The sequence below is a fragment of the Temnothorax curvispinosus genome, unplaced genomic scaffold (assembly GCF_003070985.1).
Source record: "Temnothorax curvispinosus isolate PA1 unplaced genomic scaffold, ASM307098v1 QBEX01005835.1, whole genome shotgun sequence".
NCBI lineage: Eukaryota > Metazoa > Arthropoda > Insecta > Hymenoptera > Formicidae > Temnothorax > Temnothorax curvispinosus.
In genome coordinates this window covers 41456-62609 of record NW_020215615.1, presented here as the reverse complement: position 1 = coordinate 62609, position 21154 = coordinate 41456, and the positions used below count along the sequence as shown (strand labels likewise).

Below are 21154 nucleotides of genomic sequence, written 5' to 3'. Positions count from 1 at the left end.
TCTCTCTCTCTCTCTCTCTCTCTCTCTCTCTCTCTCTCTCTCTCTCTCTCTTTCTCTCTCTCTGTCTCTCTCTTTTTCTCTGACCTTAAAGGACTAGTAACCATAAGGATTTATCCAATAATTTTGCTAAAATTATACACGCGTTCATAGATACTCAATTTGATAAATAATGAATTGAACAATAAGACTTGTTCAGTAGTTTTTACGTTCACCTAAACTTTTGCTCTTAGGATTTTTTTTATGAAGCAAAAAACAATTTAATTTTATATCTATAATCAACCGATCCTACTATCAATAAATTCTTAATTATTAAGGCCGATAACTTTTAATTGGTGTTTTTAGAAAAAATTATTTCAAGTAAAAGTTGCTTAGTTTCTTTATAATTCTTTTTAAAATAGATACTATTTAAAATTATCAATATATTGCTCCCCCTCTTCCCAAGAAAGTTTTCAGAAATCAATTGTAGTACATTTAAAAGATCTTCGAGTTGCCATCATATTTATCACATTATTTTTATTTAGCAGTTTCTCAGATATTAATCTGTGTAACACTTTGCTTAGTCTGCTGTGTGTGTGTATGTGTGCGTGCGTGTGTGTATGCGTGCGTGCGTACGTGCGTGCGTGCGTGCGTGAGTGCGTAGATGTATGTGTACATATATAAATATATTTATCAGTAGCCAAGAGAATTTTATTATTCCTGTGAACACAGGATTGGGAAATTTGAGAAATGTGACGTATGTTATGTCAATAAAGTAGTAATTAGAATATAAAGCACTTATTATGATATATTAATGTACACAGATAAATAAGCTTCTACAATTAATTTATGAACAAAGAATGTGTATGTCAAAGATAAATTATTAATTTGTATAATATATGTTAAATATCACGTAAAAAGGTTATAAAATAACGTAAATACTTTTCGAAAACTGGAACTTTGGACCTCATCTTGTATAAATAAAAGTGCAAAAGAAACTATTTGAGGAATATCCATAATTTTTCAAAAATATTTTATAAACAAAGATAACTTTGTAAAAGATAAATGTTTCAATTTAGCATATTTACCATCGTTTTCCGATGCTGTCATCGCTTGTAATATCCTGAAGGATCGAGAAGGAATTGCACTACCCGTGTATTTCTTCGGTTCTGGTACTTGTTGTTCACTAGGTGGCAAGTTTGCCTGTATCTCTTCTGTAGAAGAATTATCGCAAGCCAAATTTATTATATTTCAATTATTTTTATCGAGTTGAGAAAAACTTGCAAAACTTGTTTTTACGCGTACTTACCGAACGACTTAGAATTTCTATTTTGCCTCTTATTCGCAACGTTTTGTACATTATGTGGCGCTGTAACATATAAAATGCTCCTATTGTTTATATTTGCTATATCTAATCTTTATATTATTTAGGCATCAGGTTTGATTGATTTAAGAAACAAGATTGGTGAAATTCAGCATAAAAGTAAAATTTTTTAACAGAAATATTCTGCATATAAAACAATCTTACCAGCGCAAACTGAGTTATCATTCGCTTCTGTCATATTTTGTAAAAAACGGAAAGCTCGTGAAGGTATTGCCGCACCACGATATCTCGGATCTTTCTCTTGATGGAGATAAGTCTCATGATCGACTGTAAAATACAATATAAATATTTTTAAGCGATGATTTAATTTGAAAAGTTAAATAAATTATCTTTTAAAAAATACTTAACGTTATTGATATATAGTTAGCATTATTATTTAACGAAAATCTTTCCATGTACGTTACGTATATTGATATATCATTAAATACGGATATAACAAAGAATCAAAATAATAGACGAATAAATAATATTATTCTACCTTGTTCTTTAAATTTACTCATGAGTAGTTTTTCATCTTCGCTTAATTCCATTTTACGTATTTGTTCTGAACCAACATCATTGAATTCATCCGTGTCCGTAATTTTTTGAAGGACACGAAATGATCGCGATTGAATCGGGCCAGGCTCCTGTTGTTGATTAATATCGGGACTCCGCTGTTGCACCCTGTCCCAAGAATTACACTTGTAATTAATAATCAAAATAAAATTGCAAACGTTACAAATACATGAGCGACAAATTCGTTAAAAGTTTTTTGAAACGTGACTTATTTGAAATTATTTTTTAGATAAATATAAACTTTAAGGTACTCATCCTCAGCTATGTGGATATTCTTGTTAACGGATAAAGGAATAAGTTAGGATTGAGACAGATTAATAATTTTAATTTAAAGATATGCGTTGGTTAAAACTAGTGCCACGCGATACTTGATAAAATAGGCTTGATTGTGCATATGTCAAGTTTATCATATAGTATATCGAAGTACATATTTATTCTTCTTTAATAATCAACTTACACTCTTGCTGCTATATTTGGTGGCATCGTTCTCTTCTCGCTACCTTCCACTACAAGGGGGATAATATAAGTTGTTCCAACCGGTTGTTCTGGCCGAGATGTGGCATAAATCTGAGGCTGTTTTTGATTCTGCGGATAATTCTGCGTTTGATTCTCCACTGTATGTTGCGCGGGCACTTGACCCCATCGTTGCTGATGATGCACAGTTGGAGGCTGTTTAAACTGATGATGACCAGATTCACGCTTCGCATCAAATACCGATGGTCTATCATCGATCTAAAGAATATCGTAGCGTTAAAAAAAATAATGGATATATTTTAGAAAAGTAAATGTATTTTAGAAAGAGAGAGAGAGAGAGAGAGAGAGAGAGAGAGAGAGAGAGATGGTAGGCATACGCAAGAAATTAACTTTATCCTTCAACTTACTCGGATGGGTACAACGCGTTCGTGTTGCGATTGCGAATTAGTTTGGGGTGACATTACAGGTTCGGCATTCCGCCTCTGCTGCTGCGGCTGTTGAGGTAACTGTTGCGGTCTCGTTTGTTGATGCTGCGGAATCGAATATTGCTTTTGCTCTTGCTTTTGTTTCGGTTGCGAACATTGCGGAGACAGTTGCTGAACTTGAACGTAAACCGGAGAAACTACGTCCTCTGAAAGATCGTTGCCAACCGTTTTATTGCCATTCGTGCGTTTAGCCCATTCGGGCAATTCTTCTTGGGGCTTGTTTTTATTTTGCAGCCAAGGTGTAGGAGCTTTAGCTAAAGTAACTTGGGTCGGGGTGCTCGGACTTTCAGGAGTGCTCGACTGACTCGACGTGACTGCGACTGGCACTACTTTCGTATCCACTTTCATAATGTTCCTTGCTGGTTCCGCTTGCTTGTCTACAGCTATAGGAAAACCATTTAAATACTTCTTACTTTCATTATAATTTCATTAAATATGTATAGAGTGGTTCCATGAAATAGCGATTGGTATAGAAAATCCTAATAGAAGAAACAATATCATAATAGATTTCGCGAATTATAAACTGATCAAAATTGTCATTATACATTTGCATGATATGTGTAATGTATAATATTGTATAATATTTTGTTTTCAAGTTTGTTTTTTACCTGAATGCGCATATATATTACGCTGCATCACCGATCATTTATAACTCAAATCTGATCGTGACTTTGACTGATCTTTGTTTTAAAATTTTTGATACATTAATTGACATTCGGAACACGCCGCCGTTATTATAGTATTGTGAGACACTCCGTATATCGTACAATCATTTTCAATGAAAGAGATGGGAGAAAAGACATAAATGAATAATTACCGTTCGACAATGTTCTATTGACTGAAGGTGATTGTGACATCCTATTGGGAGGCTGAGGTGGCACATTGCAAGGAAAAACAGGTACCGCGACCTGAGGCACTAAGAGATTCGCTGCGGGCGAAATTGCGGGCGATTGCTTTGGTTGCTCGATAGCAGATTTTGGTGGTCCCTCTATACCTTCGTCATTAGCATTCTTCGCCACTCTTCTCGCCATTCGTGGACTGCGAATCTGCGAGAGATCTAATTTGCCACCCATACCCGGGGTATAAGTGAAGGGTTTCTTATCCTTCGTTAGCATGGCATTCTGGATGGCTGCTGGCGGCTCATAAACATCGTTGCTAACCACTTGCGGCTTCTTTACTGTTGCATTCTGTGTGTTCCGAATCGAACAGTGTCATCGGATAAGTTATTAGCTAATAGTTAGGCAATATAACTAAATTTTTACTGTTACCAAATACATTACGTTAACAACAGATTTAAATTCAAATATCAACATATTTACATAATTTCAATTTTATTGTTAGACAAACAAGTCTAAGGCCTAATTCCACAAACATCAATTAACTTTTAACCTTAAGTTAGAAGTTAACCGACGTTTGTGAAACTGGGCCTAAGTTTGAGGGAAGATTCTATTGAAATTATTCATATAATTTGCAATCTTTTTTCACGTATATAGAATTTGGAATTTTTGTGATCATTTCGATGATATATAACGAACTACGTTAGTGTTTAGATTTAATTTCAACTTTTGGTTTGATTTTGCTTAATAATTATTGCTTTTCATGTTCGCATGTTTAGCAATGAGCTGTCGAGTGCTTCTTATCTCTTCTAAACAACTTGATTTTAACTATAAATATAATAAAAATAAAAAATAGCTATTTGAATAAATACTTTGGTAATATTCAGGGATTTCAATAGTACAAATTTCAATATTATAATATATTTGTTTTGCAAAAATTATATATTTAATAATTTTATCTTACTTGGGCAGTGTTTATCCTCATAGCCGGTAATTGACCAGGCACGGGAGGTGGAGGAGGTGGCGGTGGAGGTGGCCCTGAAATCATGCTATAGATTAGGGATAGTACACAATATGATTAAAGAAGCGATGTAATTAATTGACTTTGCTCTAGTGTAAACTTACAATTAGTAAATGTAACTTTACTAATGCTTAACGTGTCAATATAGTTAATTTTATTATTTTTTACCATTGTATTTGCTACGTGAAAACTATTATCTATCATTTGTGAATATAGCACTTTCAATTCTGATATAAAGAATATATATTTATTTCTTTCTATCATAGAAAGAAGACTTGTGTACATACCTGCGACCATGACATTCGGATTTCTGTAAATAAAAATTAAACAATTTATTATAATTTGAATAAAGTATAAGTTACGTAATATGTTTTTTTAGCTAAAGATATAATGAAGAGTTCACTTTAACATAAAGTTCACTTCTGAATAGACAGATATATCAAATGTATCATAAAATAGCCTCTTCAAATCAATATTTTTACTACATAAATCCAGTTTCCGAATTATTTCGTATAATTTAAATACATTTTTTTTACAAAATAAAAATATAATTTTATAGTATTATACAGTGCGTGATAATATTTTTTTTTGTGTAACACAACTTGTAATTTTACTATAATTTAAAAATAGGCTAAAATCTGCTTCCTACGCAATATATAAAATGCAGACTATAAAATACATTCAGATAAAATGAAAATCGTTTTCTCGTGATGTTTTTTTTCTCGTATTTGGAATGAATAATTAATCCACTCTTATTCATTCGCATGAGACAGTGCTATCTTATCACTGGAATGCAACTACTTGAAAGATGAATCATCTTGTGTGTATTCATGCTTTGCGCACGTACGTACATTCAGGTTTCATATATACGTACAAATTTAATATATAATTTAACATGATTTATACAAATTGTAGTAATTAATTGCGTTTGAATTTTCAAACAATTGAATTTGAGAGTTTACAAACAAATCTTTAATTACTTCATAAAATCATTAATTTGCATGATAATAGCAAGATTTGCCGGCGCTTTTGTTTCCTATGTGTGAAACCGCCGCGATAATTAAATTGACGAAATTGATGAAAAAATATTTGATTAGTCATTCATGTTTCTTCTATCGATCGAAAACTACGTGCAATTCGACGAAAGCTGATTAAAATGTCTTTTAGGATAATACGGTCAGACATACCTTTAAAAGGATTAAACAACATTGACTACTGAGAAATCGTAGTGCGATCAGAAAGTATCTTACAGTTGTGTAAATGTAGGTCGTTATACACCATCGACAATATTACTGTTGAAGAATTAAGAGAAAAAGTTACAAAAAAATTTTCAAAATTTCACATATACGAAAAATAAGGTAAAAAAAGATTGCGAATTAAATATAGGCAATTTCATTGAAAACCTTCTTTAGACCCGAAATTATGTATATTTTGTCGATTTATTTTTATACTGTAAACTCAGTGTGATTTCTGAGTAAAATCGTGTTAAGTCTTAAAATAATAAATCCTTTCAAAGAAATACGATAAAATCGGAGCGATAATGATAAAAAATGTTTTTATAATAATTTAACACGTATGTATATTTATACGTCTGGGAATAGTAAAACATGTGTTTAGATAGTTTTTTATATGCAAATTTATCAACAAGATATCAGATAAAGAGTCTAACATAAAATTCAAATTACAAAGTATTGAAAGCGAATAATATGCAGAATACATTAATTTCATTGATAGTTACATATGACTATGCAAATAATTCATTCACGAATCAAGGAAAACTCTTCTTTAGCAATGAATAGAAGAAGCTGAAAATTTTAATAATAGAATTTTGGAGTCGAATCTAATACTGTGTCGGAGCGCGGGCGTTTTTATCTTGGCACGACCATTACGACACGTGACTCGCGATTTCAGCAGATTCAGAGACGCTTCGTTGAAAAAGGTATAGTGCTTCTCGTGGAAAATTTGCCAGCTTCTTCTATACGTTACTTTGGCATAAATATACTACTCGCGATATGCTGTATACCGCGGCCTTACTTTTATCAAAAAAGTATTGCTGACTAATATGATTACTAGAAATAAATGTTTGTTTTTAATTTTTTATTTTAACCACCGTGAGGTTTATGGAATCTCAGTAATTTACTGCTTTAATAAATTTAGCATTCTTTTTGTGGATATTATCGCTTCTTATAATTAGTAAAAATCTGTTTTAAAAAGACTGATTTTTTGCCTGAAATATTTCTTTTATTCTCTTCCGCGGCATGTTGTCACAAACTGTGCAAAGTTTGCTTGGAGCGTAAGTTTCTCGGAAAAGTTTCGGTCATGGCGAATCAAATCGGTCATGCCGATGGCGGCCACACCGTAACGCTCGGAACCCAGCCAATGAGCCGCAGCAAGTAGAAGTGTATTTAGGTAGATACACGAACGAGAGTAATTTTAGCACGGGCGGACTTGCGCAGTGGAGCCTCGCATATTAAAACGCTTACAATCATTTTATTTTTAGGATTTCTAACACCGGGATAAATGTGTGGTCGTCTCACAATCGACGTATCGAATAAAGAGACTTTTCGAAATTCACTAAAGAGTATAACGAAGACGAAAAACTCGGGCTTTAAAAACGTTAGCTGCACAAGAATTAAAATACTATTGTAAAATACTATGTAATGTGAGAAATTATTATCGTGAGTATCCTTATAGCCCGATCTAAGCGATTTTCTTTACCCGAGAAAAGAGATATCTCTTTTTGCCTGAAATGTGCGCCGAAGCGCGCGCGAGGCATTTTTCTGACTGGGCGCAAAAATGCGCCGACTCGCGAAAAAGCTGCGCTTCAAATCAAATCTTTTCGTCGAACGAGCATCACTCGTTTTTTCACGGTGAAATATGTGTCCTCCTTGGAACACGACACGGCAAGGCCGATCTGGCCTTGCGACGCTCGATTCAATACAGACGATCGAAAAACGAGTTCCATCTCTCCTGCTTCCACGAGGTCTGTCTCTTTTTCAATTTTATGTGTATGTGTGTGTTTTGAGATAAAATATAAACATTATATTATATATATATAAAATAATTTTTGACTTAGTTATAGTATCAGATTGAGGATAATTCAATTCGGTGCTGGGGAATAAGCTTGAACTTAATACTAATTGTAAGACCAGCTAAATTTTAAGTACTTCGCTATTCCGACAATTTTTTTTTTTTTTTTTTTTTATTTCTCTTACGTAGCGAGCACTCCCATTGTTCCTCCTTCTTTCTTCTCCAACGTATACTCATCCTTGTTGGAATAAGTTTTTATTTCTAGCGATTTGAAAAGTACAAGAAGGCAATGTCAGGCCGGTCGAGAAGTCGCGCGCGTTTCAACGACGGATTCGCAATTCGGAATAAATGATAAAATCTTACCCGACGAGTGTCGAAGAGTTCATATCCAGAATAATTTCGTAATTCACTGACTGTCGATTCCGTACGCTGGCTTATGCCGCTGCTCACTAGTCGAGGGAGAAAAAGGAAGAGAGAGAAAGAGAAAGAGAGAGAAAGAGAAACCGGTTCTCTATACTACTTTTGGGATTCCAAAAGTTGGAGAGGAGAAGGCGGATATTAAAAGGTATACGAGCAGCAACGATGCCGACACTAGCGCGCGCCCGCAGCTACTACAGACCGTCGCTTCGATTCGCTTGGTGCTCAGACCTCGTCGTGACTTTACAGACTGGCACGCAAGAGCTGACGATGTGACTCCACGGTCTTACATCTTTACCGATTTGATCGCCGCATTGCGTTGCTCTCGCGCGCTGGTCCACCGCGCGCCGACCGACCGTCTTTCGCCGCTCGCCGGCCGTCCGCCGCTGCTCGCCAAAATAGCTCGTGTCTATTTTAAGATCGCAATATATACGAGACAACGTATTTCCTATTATTCGCGATACCGTCAGTCAGGTATGCTGAATAATCTCAATCCACTTGTCATTGATCCACAAAGATCATCATATATATTATATGAATATTAAAAATGCATATATATAGAGTGTATAAATTATCTTTGAGAGAATCATACGTAAGTCCAATTTGAAATTGTCGATTAATTTTCACTGCTCCATAATTTCTTTTCACGGCTTTTGGAGACCGTATTTTTTATGTATTCCGAATATAAAATATTATAACTAGAAAAACAGCTTCTGGACCATATGAAATTATTTTGTATTTTGAATATTTTTATGCAAACAAGAAGTGGGGATAGAGAGGTTTGTACGAAAAGTTGAAAACTTTAAACACAGAATTTTTCAATTTTAAAAATATTTTGCAAGCATCGTCAAGTCTGTTTTTACGACTATACTAATTACGACAGACTCCATTAGATGTTTAATTAGAAATAATTACGGCAATCGCGATATTAAATTCGTGATGCAATGCTTTAGCAAGCTATAATTATATAAACTAAATAATTACATTGCATCGATAAGTATTTGTTTAATTATAAATATCAAGTCATGTATACTCAAATAAATTCTAAATGCTATAAACTAGATAACGAAGATATAATGCTAACATTCTCAAGTGCAATGAAAATGCTGGAGTAGAATGTCTTGTACCGAGAAATTTCCTATTTGAAGATAAAGGGTAACGGGATACGTAATGATAAGAAGAAGCAATAATAGTGCCAACGAATGCCTAATTATCATTATGGCTGGAAGCTACGATCTCGTCAAACGCCGCTTCGTGTTCCGAAGTACTAAACATGTACGCCGGAAGAGTTAATTTAAGGACCTTGTCGTATTTAGCTCTTGTTTCCGACGTGTAATCATACGGTTCGGCCTCCTTCGTCTCCTCCGCCGCGGCCGTATACGACGCTTCGTCAGGATATTCATTGTCCGGCTTCTCCAGTCTAACATAAGTATTTCTGCTAGCTGACGCGCTAGGCTCCAAAGACTCTACCGCCTTCGTCTTCCTCGAGCTTGTAGGCTTGAAGTCGCGAATATTTCGCGACGGTGCGGCATCAACTTGAAATTCTTTCGTCTCGTGAAACACGAGCTGATCCTTGTCAGGTTCGCGTCCGGTGACAAATGCGCATTCCTCTTTCTGAAAGCCTTCGTCGTCGACGCACTGGTAGCAAGTCATTTTATCGCGCGTGATCTTTTTACACTTGGATCGATCCTCCTTTCGAAAGTTGTGCATGAACTCCTCGATCTCGGCCTTCTTTTTCACAGTGTCCAAGTATCCGGCGTCCACTCCTTTCTTGCCTTCCGCATCATCCTTGGACCTTGTTTCATCCGCTGTCGAAGCTTCGTAAGCTTGTCCTGGAACGTATTCGCCGTAAGACTTCTTCGTAGTCTCGGAACTGTCTGACGGGTGCTCGTCTTCGTGCGACGTTTGCTCGGATTTGTCGTTCTTTGGATTGCCAAACGAGCTGGATTTACTATAAGAGTAAAGCTTGTCACTGGGCTGATACGAGTACGAACACTGTTCGAAATCGTTGCCCGTTTCCGGATCCTTGCAAACCTTGCACGTCATTGAGTCCTTCTGAATCGTTTTACAATTATCCGCGCCGATATTTTCGGAGTAATGTTCCGAAACAGGTTTTGAGGAAGGTGTCTTTTGGCTTTCGTAAGATTCGTGGTCGTTGTCGTTGTTACGCGATGGAAATTGATAATCACTCGATTTTTCGGGAATAGAATAATCGCTACTGTAGTCGGATGAATCGTGAGATGTACCGTCGGACTCATTCGGGACTTGAGCTTCTCCGGCTCTGTCGGATCTCCGTGGATAAGTAGAGGGTTCCGATTTCTCTGTAAAATCAATTCATATGTAGATACATACATTCTCTAAAATACCATTGCAGTCAAGAATTACTATAATTTATAAATCGAATAATTTATTCTATAGCTGTATCCGTTTGCATAAATAATAATTGATAAATTATTTTAGTTCGCGAAGTTTCCTTGTGAACATTAAAATAATTACGCGAAATGTTATTCGAGAAAATAAATTACTTTAAAAAAAATTTGTTGAACTATGTAATTTAGGATTTAACATAAAATAAAAACTTACCTGAATAATCATGCGTAGACTCGGAGCTTTGCGGATAATCGTAATTTTTCGATTTGTCCAATGTTTGAGTCTTGTTTAAATCTCGAATGGATTCCGATTTCTTATCCGGATATCCAAAGCTTTTCGATTTGCTGTATTTATATAACTTATCGCTGGGTTGATAATTATACGTGCATTTTTCATAAGTACCGCCTGTCTTCGGGTCCTTGCAAACCGTGCAGGTCTTGGAATCCTTTTCTATCTGTTTACAATCTGCTGAAGGATCCTGTGCTTCTTCTCGTTTATCCACTGTCGAAGCCTTCTCGGAATAATCCTCGGTAGGATAAGAGTATTCACGAGGCTCTACGGTACTCGGACTACGATCTGTTTGCTCATTAGACTCCTCGTCATCTTCGGAATGAGAAGTTGACTCGGGACGTTCGTCGCTATCGTTTTCCCGAGGTTTTCCAAATGAACTGGATTTGGCATAGGAGTACGCTTTCTCATGTGGCTGCCGTACATACGAGCACTGCTCGTATTTGCCATTGGTCTTAGGATCCTTGCACACCATGCACACCATGGAATCTTTCACGACCTTATCGCATTGTTCTCCCTTGTTTTTGTACGCAGCCGGTACGTCATGACTGGCATCAGTGAAATATTCATCAGTGAACCGGTAAGGACTCCCTAATTGTCCATAATTATTTTTATTTCTTTCGAAATTGGACCTACGATAGTAAATAATAGTAATAATAGTAATAATAGTGATAGTAGAAATTAACTGGGTGGATTAAGTTTCTTTTAAATTTCAGTTCAAACGTCTTATTGACGCCGTGCACTTGACACCTTTCCTTTATCTTTTTTTTTTTTTAATATATAATTAAGTTTCGAATGAGATAAGACTTTTCGAACACGTAACTATAGCATCATAAATATTGAATTGATAAAATTGTTTTTTTAAATCCAAATATTAAATTTTAATAAACTTTCAATAAATTGTCGAGTATGACATTTTTATGTACGTTCGAAGAATACTTTAATATCATTACCTTCGATATCTGAAGCCAGCAGGCGCGGATAGATAACGTTCTACCTTCGTATTAGCGGATGTGCTCTCTTCTGGATTACTACTATATAAACAACGTTCGTATGTGGATTTAGTTTTGGGATCCTTGCAATTGTAGCAAGTCGTAATGCCTTTCCTTGGTTTGCCATTCTTTCCGGCCGATTTCACCTTAATCTCTTGACAATGCGCAACTCCAAAATTAGGAGTCAATTCCTTGTACCTCGTGGAATCTTTGTTAGCGAACGCATAAAATGGAATCTTTTTCAAGTTTTTCTCTTCTATAGGTTCTTTCTTAGTAATCGGGAAAGGTTCAGATGGACTTCCGGAATAACCTACAGGTCGATTTTTAAATCCATAAAAATTATAATGAGGCAGAATCTCAGAAGGAGCACTCTCGTAAACCTCATACTGCTTATACCAAGGATGCGATGTACTTTCTGGGCTCAAACTTTTCGCACGCTCGTACTCATAATTTGCACTCACGTGACAAGTAATTAGAGCTGATAACGTTAGATATATCTGCAAATGTATGTATAAGAAAATATTTACTTGATTTATTCAAATAATAATAGCAATAAAAATATTCATTTTGTTTAGTAGAACAATAATAAATTCCTAGACATTATACATGCAAAATATCCTATGAAATAATCTTATGTACCTTTTTCCCGCTTGAAGTGTTTATCACTACGAACAATAAACGAATAACTTATTTTATATTTTATATATATTTTAATGGTAATAAGTTTGATGAGTATTTTGAAAAAACTTTCTTTGTCTAAAAAAATAAGACAAAAGACAACTGCAAATTTTGTATCTTTAATTATATTATATTATATTATATATAGTATAATTTTTTAATAGAATTTGATTCTTCCCTTCTCCTCATCTCTCAATCATTTTATATATAAAAGTTATCAAAGAACATTTACGAAAAATATTATATTCTGATATAAAATATAAGATATTTTGTTGCAAATTAACAATTTTATTGAAAATACTTGTAAAATAATGAGATAAATTAATTGATGTAAAGAAACAATTTCATCTAAGAAAATATATACAATTGCACGTACAAGCGAAAGAAATGTCATTATGCGAATACAATTAATTAAATGCAATATTGAATCTATATTCCATACAAACATTTTTTTTTTCACTGACCTTGCAACAAGCCATTTTCGAAGACCATCGATCGTTTTCTATGGAACTCGCGAATGGATTTGTATTTTCGATTCCAATAGGATAACCACGATCTACATCACTTTCTCATCAAGTGATCGCGTCTTCGTGTGAAAGCCTTTATATTGACTTGCGGTAAATAACAGTTTATTCCCTACCTATAGCATAAACCTTTATTCTTTTGTTAGAAAAATTCACCAACCGTGACGCGCTCCGATCGAAGTGATCGAAACAATCGACCGATTACCTAAACTACTTTTGCTTTTATATTTACGTAACTCGGCGCTCGGCGCTCACGACGAAAACCAGTGAAAATAATGAGATTATAGGATATGTACAATTACAGCGATGGAAAAAGAAAGATAGAGCAAGGCTTTTACTAATAATGAATTCACAATCACAACCGTTTGCTTTAAGGCATTTACATTGTATTATACATTTTAGTAATTTATCATGTATCATAATATAAAAAAATTACAATCTCGCTTTTGTATAAATATAAATTCATCAATATGAATTAATATTTGCGATTATTATTAACTGAATATTTGCTTAAGAAACGACAGATTTATTATTTATCAGCAATGTTAAACTATAAATGATTAGACTCAAATAATATTTTCGAAAATTTGAACAAAATAATAAAAAATAAAAGTGATATTAAATTGTTAATTAAATGAATATTATCGTTTTTGCCTATCCTTATGCTCAAGAAGCAAAGCTATATACAATGTGAAAGTATTCGTGGATCATTGACCGTGCATAACATTGTAAATATTCCCGTGCAACAGTTTGTCAAAATACATAGTATACCACCTAAAAGACATTATACCTAAAAGACATTATACAAGCTTCTTTACTCGCGTCAAATCTGTTATAAAGATAAAATTTTTATTTGTTATTGAGTATTTGCTATAAGGTCTTTTGTGCGGTATATGAGATACCGCTGTCGAATTTCTTGATGAAAAGATAGGTAGAGCATTCCATCTTTTCAATGTTTTCTTTATACGAATCTGTCATCTTTATTATTTTATTCTGTGTGAAAGCTAAACTAAGGTCATTACCCGAAAGACCGTGGCGACTTTAGAAGATGTTTCGTACCTTACTCAGGTAGAACAGCAATTAAGTCACAATGGAGTCAAAATAATGTCAAAATGACGATTTTTTATCATTTTACCATCATTTTAACGTTATTTTGACTTTATTATGACTTGCTGTTCTTCCTGGGTATCTCGGATTTTGACAAAACATGAAATTATTTCTAAACTATTCTAATTTTAGTACTTTAATTGTACGTAAAATGATAAGAATAATCGATTAATGTAAAAAGGACACAGAGCTGTATTTAAAGATAAGGCACCACAGAACATTAAAATGCTAAAAATTACTTTGTTTCTATTTTTAATAGTCTCAAAAAAAAAAATAAATAGGATAATTATATTTATTTAATATTTTTTGAATGGTATAAACATTTTGAAAAGAAGCATATTGTATATCCATTTTTAATAAATATATATTATATTTAATTAAAAACATGGACTAATTCGACATTACATAATCAGTGACAATTAATTAATATTGAATTATTTTAATATAACAAAGCATAATATTTATCTATCAGTGTAACTGAAACACAGTTCAAACATAATTTTGAGAATTTTATGTCATACAATTTTTAACAAATATAAACAATCATTTAAATTCAATTTTCTGCACGATATTTCATTAATTAACAATGATTTTATAATGAAACAATATAGTCTAAATCCAACTAACTTTTGACAAATACACTAATCGTAATGCGATTAATTCATCTTAAAATCTACTTATTGACTTTTGTGATAGATTCTAAGTGTTAAAAGTGATTATAAAAGGAGAAAACTCTGAAAAACATATAAGGATTAACCAGAAATGATTTGCGAGTCCGTAATACGATGGATCATCGAGTGAAAATTTGGTTCACTCTTTAGGGAAATGCCGTGGATAAACAGAAATGTGTGAAACACGGGGCGTGTGGCTAAGCTGTTTGCCAAAAAGTGCGTCAGTAGGCGCAGGCTTCATTTGAAGCTTCGATGCGATTTTCTGCATGATCTTGTCGTTCTCGGTATCCTTAATCGTCCTTTTGTCATTCGGCTTTCCTTTCTGAGAAGCGCCGCGTTTGCGATAGTAAAGAACTTCACCGGCCAAAGTGATCATCGCTAATGCCAGTCCAAACAAAGTCGCAATAAATACACCTCCTATATGTAAAAATATTAGTTAGATATAAAATTTGAGTCAATTAGAAAAAATAAATATCAAATATATTATAATAATATAATAGCCAACTGGAATATTATTATAATTGTTTCGAAAAATAATTTTATTATTCGAAAAATTGTAATTACAATTGTTTCGAATAATAATTTTAATTAAATTTATGTATATATATCTTCTTTTGTGTTAATATATTATATTTATATAATATCTAATTTTTAGTATCAAGAAACACGGTAGTGTCTCGTGCCAAGTACACGCGGAGCGAGACCGACCGTGACTCTTTTACGCGACGCGACGGGTTGCGAGTACCCGAGATGTTGAGATCTCGATAACGAGTGAACGGTAAGAAATGACGACGAACCCAAACTCTCTAACGTAATTCCCTCATTGTCATCGGAATTCGGACATTGGGCTTTCAACGTTTGATTCCAATACTTGGCTGCCAATGTCTCAAAGTATCTATCTTTCTGTAAATCGAGTATCCTGAAAGTAATATTATTTATGTCGGACATTTGTCGCATAAAATGACGATTTCGAGAAAACAATATTACATTTATGCATAATCTGTGTTGCATAATCCATTCTCTCCAAATATAATCATTAATAACTATAATACATGAAAAAATTTTTTGCTGTATAGATTGTTACTATAAGTATGTACATATCATATTTGCTATTCTAGATCTGTCAACTATAGGTATTTACAATTGTATAAAAACTTGTGAGTTAGAAATATTCAACGGCAATAAAACATACAAATACAACACGCAACTACAATATGTTAACGATAATTGAAAGCTTTTAATTGGAAAGTGAAGGAATTAAGCGCAACAGAAAAATAGAAAAAAATCGATCAAAGACTTTCTGCTTATTTCTTCCTGCAAATGACTGCCTTGCTGCACGGCAATAGCATACGGTTGCTCGGCAAATACTTCGCCTACTTCCGTTAAATTGCAGTTCTTCGTTACTTCATATTTTATCTCCGACGAATCATGAATGAACGCAAACTCGGCATTTTCGCTTTCTATCACCTGAAAAATATCGGATGCATTCTAACTAAATATTTACTGTTGCGTCTCACAATTCCTCAAGATTTTTCTTTTTTTTTATGTACCTTCTTGAAACCATCCTCGGTAGTCTTGACCGGTCCGACTTGAGTAATGGCTTGCAAAATATGACCGTATTGTTCCTTTATCGGATAATCCCAGACGCGGTATTCTACTTGATCGCTGGTGCTATTTAATGTAATTTCTTTCCATACTCTACAAGCAAGTAATATGCATAATATTGTTGATCTTAACTATATATTTTATAAAAAAAATAACATTTATTTTACACACGTATAAAGCTTATCCTCGGCATTTTTCATGTTTATGAAATATTGATGAGCACTAGAATTGGCTAGAACGGTATAGTTTATGCGTGATTGCCTTGCCAATTGCTCCAATGATTGCACAGGTGACTATGTAATGAAACATACACGAATGTTAGAGCGAGGGGAAATAATATGTCTTATTATTAGAAGATCAATATTTTGAGCAATTTCTGCTGTCTGAATTAAATAAAAGAAAATCTCCGATAAATATAATGTGTAATAAGAGAGATATACCTGCATTCTTTCCACAGTAAGGAAAGCAGCTAAGTTTGCGGTAAAAGTCGCAAGCATCAGTACAACGAATAGCCAATAAGCTGCAACCAGTGTTCTGCTTGATAACGCTTTTGGAGCTTCGCCACCGCCCTGCGGCGTAAAAGATGTCAATGCGAACCAAAAGCTCTCCTTTAATGTGAATTCTCTGAAAAGTAGAATCTGCCTGTTAGATACGACAAGAAGGGAGAAGAAATATAAAATTTTCAGATATATTAAAAGTCAAATTACTGTCCCGCTAAATATGACAAAATACATTTAATATATGAGATAGCTGCATGTGTTAGTTTGTAATATATAGTATAACAGAGAAAATAAGGCAGCAAAAATAAAAATATTATGAGATACATACCGACAAGGATAGGGGTAAAGTCGTTTATTGTTTCTTGCACTGTATGGTGAATATTTATCTAATATCCAAATCATGATACCGGTCAAAGTTAAAGCTCCCACGATACTTAGCCAGACTTCCAGTCTTAGTACCGTCATGAACTTAAATAAGGATGTTTTACGGACTGGCTTTCTCATTACTTGAAAATAAAAACTAACATAAATTATCCGTTCCATATTCAATTATCTACGTGCATCTTGAGTTAATCCCTCCCCCCCCTCTCTTCGCCTCAAATAGAGCTTGTATTCATAAAGTGAAAAAAAGAAAGAAAAACAAATAAAATAAGAATCGGAATGTACTATTCACTACTGAAAAAAAGAACATAAACGTTTGTTAAAACACTACTATTTTATTTGCAAGTAATATTTATATAAAATACAACGCGTATTGTATTATAAAAAAAGATCTAAATTGCTTACCGATTAATATACCGGACTGTTCAAAATAGGGTGCAACAAAATCGATGACTTCTTCTCGCTCCGACGTCATTGTTAATGCCGCCACAGCAATATCAATTTCCTATTAATAAATAAATACACTTGCTATAGTCAGAGAATGTTGTCAAAAGTTACTTAAACTTTTAAAGGGATGGTGTAGTGGCAGTAATTACCGACACTTTTTTGAACACAAAACTTTGAATTGGCTTTACGGAATTGAAAAAACTTTTTTACAGAATTAAAGTACGCACAAAAGCGGAGGGCGCTGCAGTCGATTTTACATTGTTTTCGGATTTGTACAATTTTAGAAGACCGAAACTATTGCTAATACTGTAAATATTGTATATACGAATACTGACATTTGCGCACTGGTTTAAATATTTTTTAGTTTAAATAATTTTTTTATTTTTCTTTAATTATTAAACTATATAACTGCATTGTAATAAAAATAATAGAAATTATTAGAAACTACAGTTAAAACTGGCTTATACATTGTACCTATATAGAACATATATAATAGTGTTCTAAATTGTATATACCTGTATTCCGATATACATTGTCAGCGCTAAAAATCTATAGTATAAGTGCATTCTAGATTTTCAACAGAATATCGGGAAGCAGCTAACAACATAATAAAACAAAATAAGAAAAAATTCCTGCGTTCTATCAATTTGGACAAAACTTAGCATTCTTGAAGCAATTAATTGCAAATGATTTAAAGTGATACTGAAAGAAAAGTGATATTCAAAGAAAAACGTGTTAAATGTGAACAGAAAATTTTGAAAAAGTTAGACATACTCCTTTAGCCAGATCACCTATCAGACCGTTCCATTCGCCATTAGGCAATTTTCTGCCAAACTCGTGATCTTCAGGGATAACAAAATCGTAATCGAACTGCATCTCCTCGGATAATTTTCTCACAAAATCTATACAGTAACCTTCCCAGATTTCCTTTCCGTCGTCGTCACGCATTTCTTGGCCTGTCACTGGGTCTTTTTTAACTACGGTCCATGGTACTGCCTATTCCAGATTAATCACAACAACATTAAATTAACTTTTGCTACACTCGCGTTTACGTGTCTCTTGATTAACTGGTGAAATACCAAAATAATTCTGGAAACTATATGAATTATCCTCCATATATAAATGAAGTTATAAATTAACTTATGTATACGATTAAAAGAATAATTAATTATTAAATTAATTTTAAATTAAATAAAGTCAACGATAAAATTAACAATGCATCTGATTATCGTTTAACGTTACAAAATACTTTGAGTATATAATCATTTTGTAATTATTTCTTGTCTAAATGTATAACGTTATTTCTTCTTGATAGAAAGCAACGAAACGAAGCTTTAGCGAAATGTGGTTCTTACCGGTGCCGTTCCAATCCGGAAGAATCGCCTGGCTGGTTCTATTTTCCTCCCGTCTGCTTCTTTAATTTTTGTACGTCTCGTCCAAGTTGCGAGCGCATCTACATAGCCATGACTAACCGATTGTAACTCGATTTCTGCCTTGTAAGTGATCATCGCCTTCTCTGTCAAATATTCGAAAGTGTCGTTACTGTCCAATCTCTAGAACGTAGACAAGTAGACTTATTTAAGCACATGTTTAATTACCTTTGCGTTTAATTCTAAATAAAAAATACTTTAATATAAACGTAATATGATTTAGACAGACTTTATTCTTTTAACAGATTTCACTTTGGCAATACTTACTGTCATTAAAATTTTGTTAAACGTTTCCGCTGTAATGTTCGAAGCTGAAGTGGAATTAACGGGTTTATCACACTGACCTGTCTTTGGAGTTACACTTACACCCGCCCTTTGAACATCGCTCATCAAACTTACGATCAAGCCGATCAAACGTTTGAAATAATATGGGAATATCTAACGTAACATAACTTTTTAATTATTTTAATTCTTCTCTATAGATTATAAACGCATTTATTGGAAAAGAATATTTTTCATAATAAAAGAAAATACAAAAGAATTTACTTCAATATTTGCCAATACATTAATTACATATTAATGACAGCTTTCATATTTGCTGGATAATACATTTTTTTCGTATAAGATAGCAAATATTTGCAGAATAATTCCATAAAAATTTTCATCTTATTGAAACTGACCTTAAAATTTTGGGGGCAGTTGCAGGTCACGTCACCCATTAAACGACAACAAATGTCAGTCTTCATATTAAGAACGGTGAATGAAACATTTATCTGAAGATTACCGGTAATATATCGAAACTCGTGATAATTATTGTCTGTAAATACTAAATTCCAAATACCCTCTCTTCTAACGAGTCCTCCACCAATGGCCTAAAAAATTGTTTCCACTTTATAATCTGTTTACACTTAGACACAATGTGTTTTAAAGATTTATAAAATATAAACATTCAATTATCTTATCATATAGGAACAATTAATTAAAAACCAAAACCGATACAAATAAATCTCTCACCGTTTTAAACAGTTCTTCCATTTTTTGGGTGCTAGCATAAATGACATAATAAGACGGTGACGGTCGCATACTCCGTATTTTCGACACAGTTCTTTCCGTCAATTCGTCGATGACCACCAATCTAATTATCGAATTTCCGATAAGATAATAAAGGCTCTGATTTAGCTCTAAAATCATTATTACATCTGATGTAGTCAATGTTAAAAAATTAAATTGTCTAGTTTTTATTTTAACAATACTTTAACAACAAATAACTTTTTCTCAAACTCAAAGAAAAAGGGCAATTGTTTCTGACAGACTTTTATGCTAAACAAATTTCTGTACATTAGTTTGAACACTAGCGAAATAACATATTATTTAATGGAAAATATAACTTTTCGGGATTCGGGAGAAATTTGGGATTAAAGTTGCAAAAAAGCTATATATTTTAACGTAATTCGTCATACTGCTTAATTTTGTTCTTATTCCTAAAAAGAATTGTTTTCTACAAATACATTGGATACTATGAAAGTAAATTCTATTTTAAGATCAAGCCATTAGATTTATTCAAAATGAACTATGTTTAGACCATTTCACACAGATAGGCAGATGTACTTATAGATTCGATCTATTGATTAGATTTAAATCTTGTGATTAGGTAATTCCGTTTTATTTAAAACAATCCAGCTACATTTTTTGTGTTGAGGACAGTAACGTGCAACATTGAATATGTTTGAACATCATATATGATGTATTTTAATATTTAGTTTTATTCGTTTGGCTCGGATGAGTCTCTGCATTATATTGTCATAGCAAAGAAATTCAAAATTAAATAATCCGTGATTATCTACATTCTACGACACTTCTGATATCCATTTTGAAGAAAAAGATATACCAATCAAAAAGATTCTACTGACATCGGATAACTCTGACTTCAACAAAATTGTCAGCTAAAGTGACATTGTTTATTATTATTTTTGAAGAAAATTT

The 21154-nt window shown here is 33.4% G+C and overlaps 3 protein-coding genes across 3 annotated transcripts in view; all 3 read right to left on the bottom strand.

The window, feature by feature from the left end:
- LOC112455109 overlaps positions 1–8498 on the bottom strand; it is a 14388-nt gene extending 5890 nt beyond the window's left edge. Inside the window, exons 1-10 of the mRNA XM_025016815.1 lie at positions 8125–8498; positions 5019–5041; positions 4675–4748; positions 3692–4061; positions 2797–3257; positions 2373–2647; positions 1839–2023; positions 1505–1627; positions 1286–1345; positions 1065–1190 (exon numbers count right to left, since the gene is read on the bottom strand). Of these exons, the coding sequence (XP_024872583.1) occupies positions 1065–1190; positions 1286–1345; positions 1505–1627; positions 1839–2023; positions 2373–2647; positions 2797–3257; positions 3692–4061; positions 4675–4748; positions 5019–5041; positions 8125–8147 (1720 nt within the window). The 5' untranslated portion in view covers positions 8148–8498. The remainder of the gene's footprint in view (positions 1–1064; positions 1191–1285; positions 1346–1504; positions 1628–1838; positions 2024–2372; positions 2648–2796; positions 3258–3691; positions 4062–4674; positions 4749–5018; positions 5042–8124) is intronic.
- Positions 8499–9282: 784 nt separating this feature from the next.
- Positions 9283–13153, bottom strand: LOC112455103 (transcription initiation factor TFIID subunit 1-like). The gene is made up of 4 exons (XM_025016809.1): positions 12971–13153; positions 11790–12325; positions 10762–11468; positions 9283–10499 (listed from the first exon to the last, which is right to left on the bottom strand). The coding sequence occupies exons 1-4, from the start codon at positions 12983–12985 to the stop codon at positions 9385–9387; spliced, it is 2373 nt and encodes a 790-aa protein (XP_024872577.1). The 5' UTR covers positions 12986–13153; the 3' UTR covers positions 9283–9384.
- A 1556-nt stretch (positions 13154–14709) lies between these two features.
- Positions 14710–21154, bottom strand: part of LOC112455128 (ionotropic receptor 25a) — a 7854-nt gene continuing 1409 nt past the window's right edge. The window contains exons 4-16 of the mRNA XM_025016864.1: positions 20186–20352; positions 19852–20043; positions 19439–19609; positions 19097–19294; positions 18516–18737; positions 17700–17799; positions 17242–17419; positions 16854–17037; positions 16585–16706; positions 16359–16506; positions 16106–16275; positions 15606–15727; positions 14710–15225 (exon numbers count right to left, since the gene is read on the bottom strand). Of these exons, the coding sequence (XP_024872632.1) occupies positions 14948–15225; positions 15606–15727; positions 16106–16275; positions 16359–16506; positions 16585–16706; positions 16854–17037; positions 17242–17419; positions 17700–17799; positions 18516–18737; positions 19097–19294; positions 19439–19609; positions 19852–20043; positions 20186–20352 (2252 nt within the window). The 3' untranslated portion in view covers positions 14710–14947. The remainder of the gene's footprint in view (positions 15226–15605; positions 15728–16105; positions 16276–16358; positions 16507–16584; positions 16707–16853; positions 17038–17241; positions 17420–17699; positions 17800–18515; positions 18738–19096; positions 19295–19438; positions 19610–19851; positions 20044–20185; positions 20353–21154) is intronic.